The 18799-nt window shown below is 44.1% G+C and overlaps 1 protein-coding gene across 4 annotated transcripts in view; it reads left to right on the forward strand.

The window, feature by feature from the left end:
* The window catches only part of ANK2 (ankyrin 2), a 333329-nt gene that overhangs the window by 41370 nt on the left and 273160 nt on the right, over window positions 1-18799 (forward strand). For 2 of the 4 annotated variants that reach the window (XM_064149789.1, XM_064149788.1), the window contains exon 2: window positions 10266-10324. The exons of the other annotated variants lie outside the window; for them this stretch is intronic. In XM_064149789.1, the coding sequence (XP_064005859.1) occupies window positions 10304-10324 (21 nt within the window). In that variant the 5' untranslated portion in view covers window positions 10266-10303. The remainder of the gene's footprint in view (window positions 1-10265; window positions 10325-18799) is intronic. 4 annotated transcript variants of the gene reach the window in all.

Below are 18799 nucleotides of genomic sequence, written 5' to 3' on the forward strand. Positions count from 1 at the left end.
TTGCTCATCCATTCCTGTCCCTATTCTTCCTCCTCATCTCTCAGGAAAATACTGAATCCTTTTTATGCTGGAGAAGGAGTACAAAAATGAAAGAGATGCTGCAAGTTTTAATCTACATTTCTAGCTCCTAGTTTCTCTTTTTTCTCATTATTGAAGCAGATAAGAGTTATTTGTGTCCTTTAGGGGACCCCTTGGGTTTTTTCCTAACTTACATAGTAATGATTAAAAAGATATTGACAGAAAAATGCTGATGATTAAAAATAATAATTGTAATTTCTGTTCCTGCCCTATGGCAGGTGCCATGGCATTTTGCCATTTGCACCTCCCCAAGGCTTTTCATACTGAATAAGGAAATGTTGATCTGAAGGTCATAAATGCCTTGATCCTCAAGTTGTGTTGTCTGGAGCCACCCTTCTGGCTGTACGTTTGTAGCATGCTAATAGCTTAGTAGCTCACAAGAGGAGTGAAATACCTGTGCCTGTCAGCTAAAGAGCACCAGAAGTCCTATCTGGGCCTTTATACAGAAAGGAGATAGTGCAGTATCTGGCATTCCTTCCTTCTCAGCCAGACAACTTAGTGATCTTCCATCCAGTTTCTTTTATATTGCAGCCCTTTAGGAGTTGTCTGAATTTCCAGCTCTGGGGGAATCATACAACTGAAATGAAAGAGTAATTTCTACCTTCTGCTTCAGGAGATGTCACTCCTGCCTGCTCCCCAGTAGTCCCTCATCGTAGAGCAGGTGGTAACCTGCAAGTTTAGCAAGACTCAGTAAGGAGGATCATATTTCTTCCAAAGCTACATTTATATTTTGCTTCCTTTAAAAAGCATTACATCAGCATCTTCATTTTAATGAGATAAAAGATTGCTAGCTAAAATCTTTTGAGCACATAGCATGGAAAGTAGGAAGGAAGCCAAAGAAAAATGTCTGCTGGGATAATTTCATCTTGAAGTAAGGGACCCATGCTCTGTGTCCTTCAGCTTAGTTCCCTAAACCATATACCCAAGTCTGAAGCTGCTTGGCACCCAGTGAATGTCACACTATGCCATGCTGTCACCCTGTGGCTCAGAAGTCCCTTGTGGTATCCTGAGCATGGTCAGCAGAGGACACCTGTCCTGAGACAGCCTTTTCCTGTAGGAAAATCTTCTTGGGTCACATAGCAAGAAATCTAGTGAGGTGTTGCAGAAAATGTGTCAAAACACATTAGTGCTCTAAGCTAATTGATCAGTAATTTGGAAGGGAATTAGAAGTTATTGCTGCCAAGAATCTTTTTTTTTTTTGGTAAATGCTCTCAGCATTAATCTCTCCGTGGAAGCAAGGGTGTGCATTTATGGTGGACAATTATCTCATTATTGGCCATTTATGAGGATCTGTAGTCTCTGATCCTACTCAGACGTGAGGAATGTCAGATGATTGCTCCCTCTGTTCTTTATGCCTCCTTGTTCAATAGTGCAGGCCAAATCCTCCACTGTATGCTGTAGGCAAGGAGAAAACACTGTTGGGCTTGCTCTTGCTGAAGCTCCAGAGTGACTTTCAGAGAATCCTCCCTGTGTGGGATTGCTCAGGTGCTGAAGCTGGCCTTCTGCCAGCTGCTGCTTCTCTCTCAGAGATGAAAGCCATGAAAGCCAGCATGCTGGATCAGGACTTAAACAGGGAAGGGAGGCAGACACAGGTTCTCACACTACTGCACGTTGGTGCTGCTCCATCTACCGTGGCTGGGTAGTTTTGTGAAGGTCCTTGTTGGGCTTCATGTTCCAATAGTTATTAGCTTTGGTGAAGGGATGAATGAGATCTCTCTCTCTCTCTCTGGAGTGTCACTGTTGGAGAGAAGATTGCAGGCATGGGGCTTTAATATTTCAAAGGAAAAAGACTGAATGGCCTGAGATGGTTGGTCTGGATCATCTTGGAGGTCTCTTCCAACCTGGTTGATACTATGAGGATTAGTTGCCAGCTTAGTGCAATCACCTTTCAAATCTGAGTGCTGTGTTATGTGGAGATCCAACAGGTTTAGAAGACACTGGAGGCTTTTACAGTCTTGGGTCTCTGCTCCAAACTGAGGTACTACTCTTGTCTCTCTGATCAGATCTTATGAACTTAAAATTTTCATTACCCTTCAAACAGAAGCTTATGGATGTTTGCCTCCTGCTTTCCTTGCACGCAGACATGTGCAAAGCCATTCATTTTCTTTCCTATTTTTTTGTTTGGCCAGTGTTCTACTGATGGTATTTGCTGGAGTTTCTGTAGAGCATGCTTCTCAGCAAACATGTTCTATGGTCCTTTGTCCTGGGACAGGAAACAAAAAAATAGTCAGAATGTTTTGTCAATGTGTTTGTCCAGAGAACTCTGGGGATGAGATGTTTCAGAAGTACCTGGTGGCTAGCACATGATTGTCAGCTAGCCTAGCCAAACTCAGCAGGGACTGAGCCTTCACTGATGAAAGGCTGAGCTGAGGTGGAGCTGCATCATGCAATTATTAACATTATATTTACTTCCATCAAAATAAAAGTAACATTGAAATAGACATCTCACAATGTCATGATCAGTATGGCACCTAACAAATGGTTTCTGGGTTTTGCTTAATGAAATCTCTTTTGCTCAGCATATAGATTTCTTTAAGAAAAAACAGAATGTAGTTCTATGTGAGGAGCAGAAATTCCAAATGGATTTCTCATCTCTCAGTTGCAAAAAGATGGTTTGACAGAACATGGGAAAGCTGCTCTGAAAAGAAAGATGTCATGAGCCCTTCTCTGGTGGTGGAGCAGAAATAGTCTATTTCCCTTTCCCTGAAGGATTAAATAGATTACTTTGCTACTAATGCCTAGATTTACTTCAGTAGGTACCTTAGATCCAGATATTAGACTCTTGGCACTTTAGTGCTTTTAAGAAGATTGATGTAATCACAGTAGATGAAACCAAATAGAAAATACTGCATTACAGCTCTGTGTGTATATATGTAAAAGTATATTGGGTTGCCACTTCACCTTCAAGATTTAACTGGAATTTGCAGGACCATTAATACCATAGTAATTCTCTAAGGTGTACAGCCTAAGTATATGGTGGATTTAAACTGTCCTAAGCCTTTTAAAGTATCTCTGGTAAAGCTTAGGGTTAGGACAGTAAATCGCTGTTTTGATGCAGTTGCTACTCAAATAACTATCACTAATGGCTTCAAAGAGCTTGTAGAATTTGGCTCTGTCCTGTTCAAGCGTCACTTAGACACAAGACTTTTTTCTAAGGAGGTTTTTTTTAACTGAATATATCAAGGAGAAGTTTGGACTTTGAAATCCTGTGCCAAAGAGGAGGAGTTCATGCCATCGGTGCTTTGAATATTGGGCACATTGTGCAGCTGACATTGCCCCTGACAGTATTGTATCCGTGTGCAGAGCTCTTGCTGCCCTCCAAGGAACCTGCACAAAGGCAGCATTTGTTCTCCCTTTCCATGACCTCCGTGACTCCGTGCCCTGCCTCTGTGCTGAAACCATTTGCTACAGGAAAAAAGAGCTGGCTGTAGAGCTCTCGAAGAGGAGGATGCAGGTCTGAAAGGGTCTGAGCAGAAAAATGGGTAAATTTATTTTAAAAATAGGTCCATTTTCCTCTGAAATTCTAATTTTAATATAGTTTTCCCCAGGCTACTTCCTCAGTGAGTTGCAGCCATCAGGATAAAAAAAAATCAAGGTATCAAGGAGCAGAAGTAAGGGAAGACAGATAAATCATTGCAGGAAAGAGAGAAAATACAACACCAGTTTTCTTAAAGCAGTAGTTCAAAATAAGATCTATGAAGTCAATATATGCTGCAGTGAAGGATAAAACTTAATAGGATGGAAGAATGGAGGGGGTGTGTGTGTATAATTGAAAAAGGAGAACAAACCACAGTATTTGCTTCTTGCATGAGGTATTCTGAGCAGATGCAAAAGCCTGGGTTGGAAAGCAAAGAGCACAATTATTTGGTGGCCATGGGATGAGCCAGAGCAGTTAGTGGGGAGATACTGGAAGGCAGAGGTGCTTTGTCAGCCACTGCTGACTCTTGCAATCAGTTCTTCAAAGGTGAGACAGCTTCTTAGTCAGATAGTTTTACGGACACAGTCACGAAGGAAGGACATTTGTCAGGGTTGCACCGAGCTGAAGGCAGTATCCAGATTTGGGCCAAACTGTTTTGATTTCCAGTCCTCTGCAGTAGTATGAAGAATATGACTTCAGTCTTCACTATTTATGTCTGTAATTGCTGGTTAATACAATTCCATTCAGAGTTTTTTGGAGGATCAACTTGTAATTGTTAGCAGACAAAAGACACCTTCATCCATTAGCACTAATCCTATTTTACAAGCAGCTCACTCTTCAAGCTCTTACACTCATTCATAGCAACCACTGCATCTTTATCCTCCTCAAAAAACGGAGGGAGGAAGGTGTGGCTCTGAGTCTCATGGATAAAAGGCAGTATTATATCACCTGCTACCGATGTCATTATTTCCTTCTCTACAGTGGGCATCATATTTCTCTTACAAATTAAGAGAAGATGAAGTCATGATTATCATGTATGCTATCATGTCATTGCAGACAGGGCTGTCAGAAATAGGCTGCTGGTGTGGTGTTGAGAAAGGAGGAGGAGGGAGTGTGAAAAGACACAACTAGCTCTTCATACAAGTGGTGGAGCCTAACTCACAAGATTAGTCGTTTTCACATCTTTTACCAGCACTGCTAGATTCACTCCAAGTGCCTGAGGAAACAGTAATGCAGCTTTTAATGGCTCATTAATTACTCTTGTTTTTTTCATTGCTTTATGACATACTTCATGCATCCTCTTTCCCCAACCTAATAAATATTTAGCTATACAAAGTGGAGCAGCTCCACAGAAGAAACTGAGGTACCTGTCCAGAATCATTCAGAGCTTGGTGATTGGGAAGCATTCTTGCATGGCAGGTGGGCATCGGAGAGCTGAAATGCTTGTTTTACCTGATTTGGAGCAGGATCTTCAACATAGTGTGTCTGTGTGTCTTGGTGTCTGTGTCCCCCTCCTTGATCCTGCAGCCTAGTTTGTGGTCTATATTTGGCAGGTACAGAACACTAGCGGGATCAAAGGAGTTGTTGGTCTGGGCTTTTGGTTTGTTTGATTGGTTTTGGGTTTTTTTTTGGAGTGAGGCAGGGAATGGATGGAGGTGGGCAGGAATTGGGAGTGGGAAGGAGAGTACTCTTCTAGACATTTTAAGTGTTCTTGAAACAAATCTGAGGAGATATGCTGCATGCTTTTGGCACTGGCTGAGTTCCCGAGAGGTAGTTCTTCCATGGGATAATGCACACAACAAACTGCTTGGTTAATCACATGCTTAGCCAACAGCTTTCTTGGATGAGTAGAGGTTCAGACCACTTCTGTGTCCTGTTTAATCATGTACTGAAGTGCACAGATTTGGGTTGCTTTCATGAGTCAAGCTCTTTAATTATTGTTCTGAACTAGAGGCAGTGACAATTGCAAAACGTGGTAGTAGCCGAGGTACAAGAATCTAGGAGCAGCAACAGCTGCCCTCAAGCAAGTTGTGCCTTCAGCTTGACCTTGTGTGGTGGTTTGGGTGCTACCTGCCCCACCCACACTTTGGAAATCACCCGGACTAGACTCAGCCGGCTCTGGAAATTTGAATGAAGCTTTATATTTACAGCTTACCACAATATACAAGCAGATATTTGCAGTATATACAGAAATAGACAAGGTAAAAGGTAATACAAAACCACAACAGCCCTCCCAGAAACCTGATTCCCCAAGAGGGGCTCCCAACTGCCATTCCACCTTCTCCCACCCCTCAGCCTTACCCCAGATATTGCCTTGTGCCCCATGGAAGAATGGAGGGGGGTTAGGAAGCAGGTGGATTAATCAGAGAGATGGAGGGTGAGATTAGATAGAAAAGTGTAGCCCAGAGCTCAGGCAGTGTTTATACTCTGGTTCCTATACATCTCAGCAAGCATGTGAGTGAAGTAGACATTCACCATTTGTTTCTCTTTCACAGCCTGTGATCTAATCCTTCTCACCAAAACATTCTAGCTAGCTTCAAACTAGCACACCTTGGTTTGGTGTTCCCTGAGGGAAGTGGTTGTTGTGGCCAAATGAAGCCTTAACAGCTGGTGCCCTGTATCTGTACTAAAGGATTCCTAAGTCACTACAGCCTTGGGTTGGGAAGGTGCAAAATGAAGGACACAGCAGGAAAGAAATGGTGTGGGATTCATTATCTGCATCTGAGTTGCCTTGTTTGGAGTCTGTCTGGTGATTGTTTCCCTGTGTAAGTGTTTTTCACTGATAAAAGAGAAATGTACACCTCATTTGAGTGGAATGCTTGTGATCTGTAGCTAGAATGGGCAGAGGACAGCTGAAGCATGTGCATTCTTGATGATTACTCTTAATGCACAACAAGGGGAGCTTGTTTTGAGTTCAGCTCTTGTGGTGCAGGCCCCAGGCACTTGAATCCATATAAGCACTTGCCAAATGGCAAAGGACAAAGATATTTTTCCACAGAAATAAGCTCTGGCTCTAATATCTGAAGCCAAACATGTACTTTCTGTCTGGGGTCCTCCCATCTTTTCAAACTGCAGCAAAAAGTCACTCCAGTTTTTGTTTTCTCTCAAAATTACCTGTGGAATGGGGATGTGGGTGGTCATTGCAGGCAGCTGTAGGAAGCCCAGCAATGCCACTGCCTGTGCTAAACAGGATTCAGTGGGTTTCTCACTAGCATGGAACTACGCTCCCATTTGGAGGGGGAAATTGAACCAAACCTAAACAGCAGCACATTTCCTCAGATGGCAAAAGCAGACTGAGCTGTCATTTTAAGGACTGTGACGGTTTGGGTGTTCCCTGCCCCCCCCCACACTTTAGAAATCACCCAGACTAGCCTCAGTCAGCTCTGGGAATATAAATGAAGCTATTTATTTACAGCCAGCACAATATACAAGCAGATATTTACAGTACATACAGTTATAGACAGAAACAGACAAGGTAAAAGGTAATACAGCAACACAACAGCCCTCCCAGAAACCTGAGTCCCCAGGAGGGGCTCTCAACCACCCCTGCACCTTCCCCCTGCCCCTCTCAACCTTACCCCAGTCCCAAGGAAGAGTAGAGGTTCAGCCAAGAGGTTAAGAAGCGAAGGTGAGTGGAGGGTGTGTTAGAGAGATGCAGCTCAGCCAGCAGCCCAAGGCAGAGAGAAACAAAACGGTGAGAGTGTTACCTCATGCTTTCGTTTCTTCTTCAGCAAGACTCTGAGGGGAGCAGACATCACCACTGTTTCCCTTTCACAGCCTGTGATCTAGTTCTCCTCACCAAATCATTCTAGCTAGCTTCAAACTAGCACAAGGACAAAAGTATATTGTAGTGCATTTTAAATCCAGCTAAGTACCACAAAAAAGTATCAGAGGGCTGGAGCACCTCTGCTACAAAGAGAGGCTGAGGGAGCCTGTGGAAGAGGAGGCTCCAGGTAGACTTCCTGGCAGCCTGCCAGTACCTGAAGGGGGCTACTAGAAGGCTGAGACTGCTGACGGAGGCCTGCGCTGACAGGACATGGGGCAATGGCTTCAGACTAGAGAAGAGCAGATTTAGATTGGATCCTTTGCCATGAGGATGGTGGAACACTGGAACAGGTTGGGGCCTCATCCCTAGAGATACTCAAGGTGAGGCTCAGCGGGGCTCTGGGCAGCCTGATGTAGTTGGGAATGCCCTCTGCTGAGTGCAGGGCAGTTGGACTGGGTGAGCTTCGGAGGCCCCTTCCAACCCAGGCCATTCTGTGGCTCCGTGAGCACATCTTGTAGCTGAAGCACAGCAGTGTTACCAGTTCTGTAATGGCTGCGTGCCCTGGAGAAGCAGGAGCTGCAGCTGGCAGTTCCACGTCCCCTCAGCCAAGCCAGCCACTCTCTGGAGAGGGGTGCGCAAGGTGAGCAGGGCTTCAGCCTCGGCAGGGCCTGTAGGTGCCTCAGGAGCGCAGGGATCTGCCATCCCTGCCACCAACCAGGGTGGGACAGGCCGGAGCCCAGTGCCTCATCTGGGCATGCAGTGGCAGGTTGTGGGCTCAGCCACATGGGCAGGAGCAGCGATGATTGCAACCCAGGCAAAAACGTTAGCCAAAGGAATGTGGAGAGGCAGGCAGTGGTGCCATGGAAACAGGGAGGTGTGCAGGCCCCGTCCCGGCCCCCGCAATGGCGGGCAGCAGAGGCAGCCCCTGTGTTAGCCGTGAGCAGGGAAATGAGCTGCTCGGCCTGCTGGCTGAGCTGAAAGGGGAGGTCAGAAGGCTGAGGGCCATAAGGGAGTGTGAGAGGTAGATGGAGTGGTGGTGCCCAGCTCTGGCCTCTCTGCCACAGAAACGGGAGCAGCCACCAGATCGCACCCAGGCCAGCCGGAGGCCTCCTCAAGCTGCAGCAGGGGAGCTTCCACACGAACCTAAGGAGAAACTTCTTCTCTGTGAGGGTGGCAAAACACTGGAGCAGGCTGCCCCGAGGGGTTGTGGAGTCTCCTGCACTGGGGACATTCCAAATGTGCCTGGATGCATTCCTGTGTGACCTGCCCTAGGTGATCCTGCTCTGGCAGGGGGACCGGACTGGAAGATCTTTCAAGGCATCTTCCAACTCCTGTGTGGTTCTGTGAAAGAGACTAAACGTAGGTGCACATGGACTGGAGGAGCCAATGTTTTTGCTTCAACAGAGGAGAGGCTGAGGGAGCTGGGATTGTTTAGCCTGGAGAAGAGGAGGCTCAGGGGTGACCTTATTGCTGTCTACAACTACCTGAGGGGTGGTTGTGGCCAGGGGGAGGTTGCTCTCTTCTCTCAGGTGGCCAGCACCAGAACAAGAGGACACAGCCTCAAGCTGCGCCAGGGAAGATTTAGGCTGGAGGTGAGGAGAAAGTTCTTCACTAAGAGAGTCATTGGACACTGGAATGGGCTGCCTGGGGAGGTGGTGGAGTCACCGTCCCTGGGGCAGTTCAAGGCAGGATTGGACGTGGCACTTGGTGCCATGGTCTAGCCTTGAGCTCTGTGGTAAAGGGTTGGACTTGATGATCTGTGAGGTCTCTTCCAACCTTGGTGATACTGTGATGATAATTTGAGTTCTGCCATGAAAAAGAAGTGTTGGTTCAGAGGCATTGCAGATTAGGCTGACAGGAGGCGGAAGCAGCAGAACTTGTGCAGTAGATGTCTGAATTTGGCAGTGATTTCCAACGCAGTCTAAAATAAAGTTAGCTGAGCCTGTACACGCTGTTCAGTGTGAGCACAAAATGTGAAAGTTCCATCTGAGATGTTTCAGGCAGCTTGGGCAAGGCTGGAGAGTGTAGGGTTATGGTTTACAGAAATTCAGGTGGTTGTTGGGGTATGACACCTGTGTGGTTGTTACGGGTTTCGCCCACGCTTCTAATTTTCAGCTGGTGGCACCGGTTAAGAAAACACTTTGAGAGCTGGCGTGTCTAAAGTGGTGGTGTGGATGCAATATGCAATCACAGCTGCAGTTTCCAGAGTAAATACACAGAATGGGAAAAATCAAATTAGTGAGGGCATCAAGTAGCTTTTATTTGGAAATCTTAAACGCAATTATTGAACACTTAGCTGAGGCAGGAGTGGAAACATGTAATTTAAACTAATAATATAACCAGACCCCATTACCCTGATAGTCTTACCTCATTTAAAACTACTGAAAACTTGCTGGGCAGCAGTGCAGAGCAAGGGATGCACTCATAGAATCATAGAATCAACCAGGTTGGAAGAGACCTCCAAGATCATCCAGTCCAACCTATCATCCAGCCCTAGCCAGTCAACTAGACCATGGCACTAAGTGCCTCATCCAGGCTTTGCTTGAACACCTCCAGGGACGGTGATTCCACCACCTCCCTGGGCAGCCCATTCCAATGCCAATCACTCTCTCTGAGAAGAACTTCCTCCTAACATCCAGCCTATGCTTCCCCTGGCACACCTTGAGACTGTGTCCCCTTGTTCTATTGCTGGTTACCTGGGAGAAGAGGCCACCCCCCACCTGGCTACAGTGTCCCTTCAGGTAGTTGTAGACAGTAATAAGATCACCCCTGAGCCTCCTCTTCTTCAGGCTGCACACCCCCAGCTCCCTCAGCCTCTCCTCATAGGGTTTATGTTCCAGGCCCCTCACCAGCTTTGTTGCCCTTCTCTGGACATGCTCCAGCACCTCAACATCTCTCTTGAATTGAGGGGCCCAGTACTGGACACAGTGCTCAAGGTGTGGCCCTCATGACAGATGTGGGAACATGGAATATTAATGTGTTTTTTTTTCCCTTTTCTTTTAGGTAAGTAACTGAAGGGGACATGAAGAATTGACATTTAAATGGCCAGCATGTTGCAAAAGGTATTTCCTTTTAGATTGCAGAGGAATGCACAAATAATTTGAGTATATATTTAATGAATATTTTCTGCATTTGAAAATAATAATAATAGAAACTGATTAAACTTTCTTTCATTTGCTGAATGATTGAAAGAAGGAAAAATCAGCAAGCTCATGCTTGGTGTTCATGCTGTCCTTAAGTGACATCAGCACCTAGTGGTAAACTGGATACTGTTTTCTCAGCTTTCGATCTGTGTAACCCATGCCAGTTGACTAAACAGCAGCCTGTGTTAGTGCCGGTCCTCCTCTTGCTTGCAGTGACACTACTGAGCCTGCTGTCAAATCTTGGTCGTGCTTCATTAGCAGGTCACAGCTTGTTTCAAGGTAACACCTGCAGTAGCATTCAGCAGTGGGAAGTAGCTGTGGGCAGGGAGTTGTCTTGAAGTCTATACAGGAGTTTAATCTTCACTCTCAAGTGACATCTAAACTGGTAGGAGGTCCTCAATGTGTCATTGTAGAGAAGAGAAAAGAACCTGCTTTGCAGTAATTGGCTAAAATGACCTTAATAGCTCTAAAATTAGTAGGAATAATATGGTGAATATAATATATGTGGCATAAGGCTTTTTCTGTCACAGGTTTTGCCTGATTTTAGATGAAGTATGACTGCTGTTGGTCACTAGAAGGTCTGGTTAAGATGCTGATCATAAAGTCTATAGATGTGATGTCTGATTGTAAGAGATGATATTACTAAACTTTGAGAGACCTAAACCATTGTCTGGTTTCTACGCAGCCCCTTCCTTGCCAGCCAGATGGTTTGGGAGGCGTGCAGTGGCTTACCATGCACTGAGAAGTGCTGTCTGTAAATATGCTGCTAACAAAATTCTTTAGCTTCTGCTGGCAACACCCACATATAAGCTTCAAAGCACACTCTGCAGTACTGTTTGCAGTGATTGTTCTAACTATTGTTTTTTTAAATCACTTAAAATTTATTGTGATTTTGTAGACCATTTGTTGTCAAATGCAACAGGCTGTGAGACCCATCAGAGGAGCGTGTAGGTTGAGAGCAGTGGTTGCTTCCAATGATTCCACATGATACCTCTTGGAGACAGTTGTGTAAAGTTACTTGGAAGAATCTCCTAAAACCATCAATGTTTACTAATTATCTGTTAGAACTAAAGTTATGCTTCTGAAAAAATCCAACTGGTTTTGCCTTTCAGAGACTTTTGAGTATTGGCTCATGTAGCTATCATCTTCTGCTCTTCTTCCTGATGCTCATTTCTCTCCTCTGGGTTTTTACTGACACTGAAATGTCATAGGGAAAAAAGCCTCACCTGAAGCTGATTAACTGAACTGGAGTTTGGGAGTATTTCAGCTTAATGTATCCAACTACAACTTTGATTGCACTTGATTGCTCTGACTTGTGTTTTAAGCATGTACTATACTGATAGACGAGATATAAATGTTGTGGCTAAGCAAGAAAACAGATCAACTTTTTTCTCTCCTGGAGCTTGCTGTGGTTTCACTAGCTGTGAAGGAGACATCAGAGTGTGTGAATGAGACACCGTTGCTTAAAATTGGTTTTAGACCATGAAAGAGCTCAGGTTTCCTCTTCAGAATTGATTATTTTGGTAGCCCGAAATACATCCAATCCATTTAAGGTTCCCCTTCAGCCCATGGGATGAGCCTAAGATTCATTGTATAGCTGAGACACAACTGCATAGAAAATACATAGTACAATTTTTTCCTTACTGGGATTTTTCTTAAGCAGTTATTTAGACTTGATAAAATCTGTCTCAAAAATCAGCATTAATGACTTGTGCACTAGTTTTGAATACCAAGCAAACAGCTCATGTATTTGATAAGTGCAAAATTTGTGCAAGTTTGTACCATCCAGATTCATGTCTCATGGGCTACACTAGGATATATTGTGGGGAAACAGATAGAATGATGTGAAAAGATGAAATTAGAGTGATTTGTTTCAGGCAATTTAATTTATTACATCTGACGTGTTATCAGGTCTCTGAAACCTGGTTAGAAGCTTCCCCTTGGAAGCATGTCATGTCCTGTCTGTCTTAATGATCATCTACAGTGTGTTGTCATCCCTTTGCTGTAATTGTGCTTGTTCTCAGAAACCAGCAGACTCTGCTGCTGAAGAATACAAAATGTCTTTAATTTTTATAGGAATAAGAATCCATGTTTCAGAAGTCACTTCAGTAAACCAGATGCTGTTCTGTGAGCTGCATCATCACCATCTCAAGCCACCTGCCATATTAGTTCTTGAAGGAAAGATGCACTTTTTTCCTTCTTTATCCTTATTTTTGTCTGTTACATCATGTTTGTGTCTGTTGAGCCATACACACAAGTCTGAGTGTTCCCTAAAGACCTTTGTACTGAGATTGAACAGTTCATTTAGATCAATGGAAACATCATGGTAAGGTCAGGGATTTTCAAGAGTGGGCCAAAGTCCTCTAGGAGTTCAAAGTATCACTCTGCTCTGGTTGTTTTGCCTTGCCTCTGTGATTGGTGGCATTTTTCTTCAGATAAATGCATTGTCCCATTAGTGGAAGGACTGGAAGTGGAGGACAGGTGTGCTTATATTTAGATTTTTTTTTGCAGTGAGCAAAGAAAGTTTTAGAGCTGTCAGAAGGATCTTGTGTGTCTGCACTTCTTTCTGTATGTAAGAAGCTAAATTGCATCTCCTGAGGTCTGTGAAATGATGCTATGTGCAAACACAAGACATGATGTCCCTGCCTGCAGCAAGGAGGTTGGATGTTGTAGTGTTTGAAAGTCCTCTCCAGCTTAGATTATTCTGTGTAAAGTAGTAATTTTAGCTGCACTCCTCTTTTCCCTCTGGTTGCACTGATGTGGGTTAATATTTATTTTTGTGCTCTGATTAAAAGTGGTGCAAAATGCTTATCTTCAAATCCTGCCTAGATAAACAGTGATTTTTAAGTTGTGCCCTAGTTTTCAAAGTACCAGGCATCTACAGTTGAAAAACCCCAGTGTAGCATTTCACATTCAACTGCACTTTTGTTAGCAGCTTCAGGGGACATGGAAGTTTAAATGGGCATAATGAATAAATTGCCCTTTGACTTCAGACTGTTCTTCCTAAACAAGAATGAAATGGTGTATGGTGAGTTTGCACTGCTGTTTTTTGTTTCCCCTCTTGTATTTCTTAACAGGGACTCATTTTCTTCATGATTAATTTAATCCATCATATAGTTTAGGTTGGAATGGACCTCAACGATCTCGTTTCAACCCCCTGCCATAGGAAGGGACACCTCCCACTAGAACAGGTCACTCAAGGCCTCAGCCAGTCTAGTCTTGAACACCTTCAGGGAGGGAGCTTCTACAAGCTCCCTGGGCAACATGTTCAGTGTTTCACCACCCTCACTGTAAAGAACTTCTTCCTGACACCTGTTTTAAATATCTTCTTTGCCAATTTAAACCCATTACTCCTCATCCTATCATTACCATTATGATCCATGTTACAAAATGTAAGGAAAAGCATCTTCATCATAACTGCGATGAGCATGGAGAAGTCACAGTTCTCTTTTTTTGATCTTCAAAATGGGAGAAAATGGGCTACAAAATGGGAGAAATAACAAAGTCTCTGTGAAGACTTAAAAGTATTTCACTCTCTCTATTGATTTTTACATGGAGTGCTTTCAGATGCTGGGGCAATTAGCAGCTAAGCTAAACACAGCCGAAGAGGCTGCTTCAGAAATTGGAGCTAATGGGCTGTAAAGGCATAGAGGATAATGCAAGTGGCCAGCTCTAACTTTGAACCTAGACTGCCACCAGAAGGAGTGGGAAGCTGGATATGTTGGCCAAGGGCTGAATGCTGCACCGTGAATGAGTATTTGCTGGTTTAAGATTTTGTGTAGCCATGCTTGAAAATAGCTTTCAGTTCAGGAGCTGGGAAGGAAATGAGTGTGGAAAGCATCTCCTGCCTGAGGCAGTCACTATTTAAGAAGCAGATTGTATATGGCCCTTCTGTGGCTTGTTCTCCTCTGATTTTTATTTTTTTTTTTAAATATTCCTTTTCCTTGGGCATAAAAATAGAAGGAGTGAGCCACTTCACACAGGCTATGATCTTCCATGGTGACTTAGCTTTATATAAAAACAGAGCCCCCAGCAGAAATCCTGAGGAAGTGTCTGATACAGAATGGTAGGATCAGTCAGAGTTGGAAGGGACCATCTAATTCCAACCTCACTGCCATGGGCAGGGACACCTCACACTAGATCAGCCTGTCTAGAGCCTCATCTAGCCTGGTCTTAAACATCTCCAGGGATGGGTCTTCCACCACCTCTCTGAGCAATCTGTTCCAAGGTCTCACTACCCTCATAGTGAAGAACTTCTTCCTAATATCCAGTCTGAATCTACCGATTTTCAGCTTTGTTCCCTTCTTCCTGGTCCTATCACTACCTGACATCCTAAAAAGTCCCTTCCCAGCTTCCCTGTAGGCCTCCTTAAAATACTGAAATGCCACAATAAGGTCACCTCGGAGACTTGTCTCTAGACTGAACAGCTCCATCTTAGAATTATAGAACCATAGAATCAACCAGGTTGGAAGAGACCTCCAAGATCATCCAGTCCAACCTAGCACCCAGCCCTATCCAGTCAACTAGACCATGGCACTAAGTGCTTCATCCAGTCTTCTTGAAGACCTCCAGGGACAGTGCCTCCACCACCTCCCTGGGCAGCCCATTCCAATGCCAATCACTTTCTCTGGCAAGAACTTCCTCCTAACATCCAGCCTATACTTTCCCCAGCACAATTTGAGACTGTGTCCCCTTGTTCTAGGTGCTCCAGCTCTCTGATCATCCTCATAGCCCTTCTCTGGACATGTGATCCTAGGCTTTGCTGGGGGTTATTTTGCAGACCCAAAGTAAAACTCACCATAAATGCAAAGAGCAACAAGTTGGCTGCCACTTCTGTTTATTATTATTGTTACTGAATTTCTCAGTCTTTCTGCCAAAATCTTAGTTACTCTCTGTTACTACAAGCAGAGCAGTCAAAAGGTGATTACATTTTCCCAGTGAGAGAATGGGTTGTTCTTATCAGCCAGACAAATTTCTTGCAGTCTGCTTACAAACATATGTTGAGGAAACACTTTGTTCTCCTGCAGCTTTTGCAGTTTTCCTTATTGAGCTGGAAGAGATGAAAACATTGGTCTGGCCACTTGGCAAAGCTGCTTTTAAAGACCCTGTACTCAACACTGGTCAGGCCACACCTTCAATACTGTGTCCAGTCCTGGGCTCCTGAGTTCAAGAGACATGTTGAGATACTGGAATGTGTCCAGAGAAGGGCAACAAAGCTGGTGAGAATCCTGGAGCACAGCCCTGTGAGGAGAGGCTGAGGGAGCTGGGGGTGTGCAGCCTGGAGAAGAGGAGGCTCACGGTGACCTCATTGCTGTCTACAACTACCTGAAGGGAGGTTGTGGCCAGATGGGGGTTGGTCTCCAGGCAACCAGCAACAGAAAAAGGGAACACAGTCTCAAGTTGTGCCAGGGGAGGTCTAGGCTGGATGTTAGGAGGAAGTTCTTCACAGAGAGAGTAATTTGAATGGGAATGGGCTGCCCAGGGAGGTAGTGGAGTCGCCCTTCCTGGAGGTGTTGAAGAAAAGCCTGGATGAGGCACTTAGTGCCATGGTCTAGTTGACTGGCTAGGGCTGGGTGCTAGGTTGGACTGGATGATCTTGGAGGTCTCTTCCAAACTGGTTGATTCTATATTCCATATCATCATCTCCTTGGTTTAATATTTCAGATATCTATCAGCTGCTTCCTCCCCAGCTCCCCAATTTGCAAATCCCTTTGTGTATGCCAGAGGTTGTTGCTGTCTTTTCAGATTGTTTGCAAATAGTGTTGAGTAAGAATGGAAAATGAAACTTTTTTTTTCCCAATACTTGGATAAACTAAATGGATACCAGTAGCTTTTTGGCATTCCACATTTCCTTTATGTTTAAACAACAGCAGAGTGCTACCTTATCAACTGGTCCAATTGCAAATTACATCATAATCGTTATCCAACAGCACTGCTAATTTTATATACCTGTAGCATAAACCAGATAAACTTGCTAAGATAAGCAAGGATAGTGCCTACTGTCTTCTTCAAACTTTTGAAATGTAACTATTTTAGGCTGTTCTTACCTTCATTTGGTCTTCTCTACAGCTTCTAGGAGGCCATGCTACATCCTCTGCCCAGTACATTAACTGTTGGCTGGGAGTGAAAGCCAAATTCACTCAAACTTAAATGCAGAATAATGTTGCCTCTTCTTTTCTCTATCCATGTTCTAGTCCTGTTTCTGGCGCAGGGAGAAGTTGAAGGTGGGGCCAAGGACTGCCAGAGATTTGGAGGTGTCTAAGTCACCCTTTTAAGGTTGTGTCTAGCTTTAAGTATATTTGTCCACAGCAGAAATACCACTCTTCAATCTTCAAATGTCACTTAAAAATGCACCTTTAATCTGTCAATCTGAGTGCTTCATGCATGTTCTCTCTGAAGATCATTGCTGTGTTGGCTGTATTTCAAGAGTCAATGCAAAATCAATTGGAAGTGAGGGTTGTGTTTATGTTGGATATAAGTGTTGATGGTAGAAAGGTTTCCACTGACACATGTGAGGGTGAACTAGGTCGTTCTCATCACTGTAATGGAGAGAGCAGGCTTTTTCCTTCATAAACTGTCAGTGGCATGTAGTTAATATCTCTGGTTTTACAGATCATTGGCTTCCCTAGACTAGTTCACAACGGCATGAAATAATAATTAAACATCATAATACCCCCAAGCTTTCATCTGCGAAAAGTGGGCAAGCTGAGGTAACAAAATATTGTCCCCAGTGTTTACCCTAGGTTAGGAATGGAAAGCTTTAAAAAACCTGTTATGTGAGCAACCTGTTTACTCCTTCACAAACTCCATTCTCCAGATTTACTTGGGTAGAAGGAAGGAGAAGGGCTGACTTATATTGCATATATTTCAAAGTGACTACAAACCTGTCATGTTTGCAACCACTCCTGGCTGTAGTATGGTCCAGATGCTGCATCACTGCGGATGGAGGAATGCAAAGGTAGAGGCAATAATTTTTTCTTTCCTTTGTGCACTCAGAGGTTTTAGCAAATGAAGCTGCTGAAAGTGGAGCTGCCTCACTGTCTGCACTTGTTTTGCTCAGAACATAATGCCACAGTAATTTGTCTCGTTAATTTGTAGCCATGAGAACAAATGATGATCTGCTGTAACAGTAATTATATTAACTAAGAAGGCCATAAAAATGCTAGTGAGGAAGCTGTGTATTCCAAATCTCAAAGCTCTGCAATTAGCATTTTCCCAAACATTTTTAATTAAAAAAAAAACAACCCAACAAACCAAAACCCCAAACAACAACTAACACCACAAACCAAGGAAGTGTGTGTGTGTGTATACACACAGGTGAGTGGCTATGGAATGTTATATAAAACAAAGCCCATATTCATGATTTGAGATTAATGAATATCAGTTCTCAGAGGGGAGTCAGCTGATGTAGCTGAGTTAAAAACTCAAAGCACTTGGATAAATCCTGCATAGTAGTAGGCAGTAGGCATTTTCTGCTACAGTTTAGCTCTTTTCTTTAGAATTTAGCCATAAACACTATTTTTTTTAAAGCTGGGTATTAGGTCCAGAGAAGGGCAACAAAGCTGGTGAGGGGCCTGGAGCACAAATCCTATGAGGAGAGGTTGAGGGAGCTGGGCCTGTTTAGCCTGCAGAAGAGGAGGCTCAGGGGTGATCTTATTACTGTCTACAACTACCTGAAGGGGCATTGTAGCCAGGTGGGGGGTGGCCTCTTCTCCCAGGCAACCAGCAGTAGAACAGGGGGACACAGTCTCAAGTTGTGCCAGGGTAGGTCTAGGCTGGATATTAGGAAGAAGTTCTTCACAGAGAGAGTGATTTCCCATTGGAATGGGCTGCCCAGGGAGGTGGTGGAGGCACCGTCCCTGGAGGTGTTCAAGAAAAGACTGGATGAGGCACTCAGTGCCATGGTCTAGTTGATTGGTTAGGGCTGGGTGCTAGGTTGGACTGGATGATCTTGGAGGTCTCTTCCAACCTGGTTGATTCTATGATTCTAGGTACTTGCTAAAGAGTCTGTTTGTTGTCTGTTATAGAAGAGATGTTTAAAGTGAATGCAAATAATGGAATTAACTCCCCCCCAAACCAGTACCTTTTGAGGGATGCAGAGGTTGGTGGTTATGGAGCTGCTGAGAACTTGCAGCTGCACCTTCTGGAAGAAGAAACCACTTGTGAGTGACGGTGAGGTGATGGGCAGTGGGAGAAATTGCTGGTGTCCACATTTAGTAATGACTCAAGGAAAGCAGTTAATGGCTTTGGATGGAGCCATTTAATCATCCAAAACTGTAAAAGGAGTAGCAGTTGGAAAACTTAAAATTTTGCTTTGTGTTAAGAACTGGAAAAGTACTGAAACAGAAATATGATGTAGGATACTCTATAAATAATGTTCAGGGTTGGACACCT

Source organism: Pogoniulus pusillus, chromosome 10, assembly GCF_015220805.1.
Source record: "Pogoniulus pusillus isolate bPogPus1 chromosome 10, bPogPus1.pri, whole genome shotgun sequence".
Classification (NCBI taxonomy): domain Eukaryota; kingdom Metazoa; phylum Chordata; class Aves; order Piciformes; family Lybiidae; genus Pogoniulus; species Pogoniulus pusillus.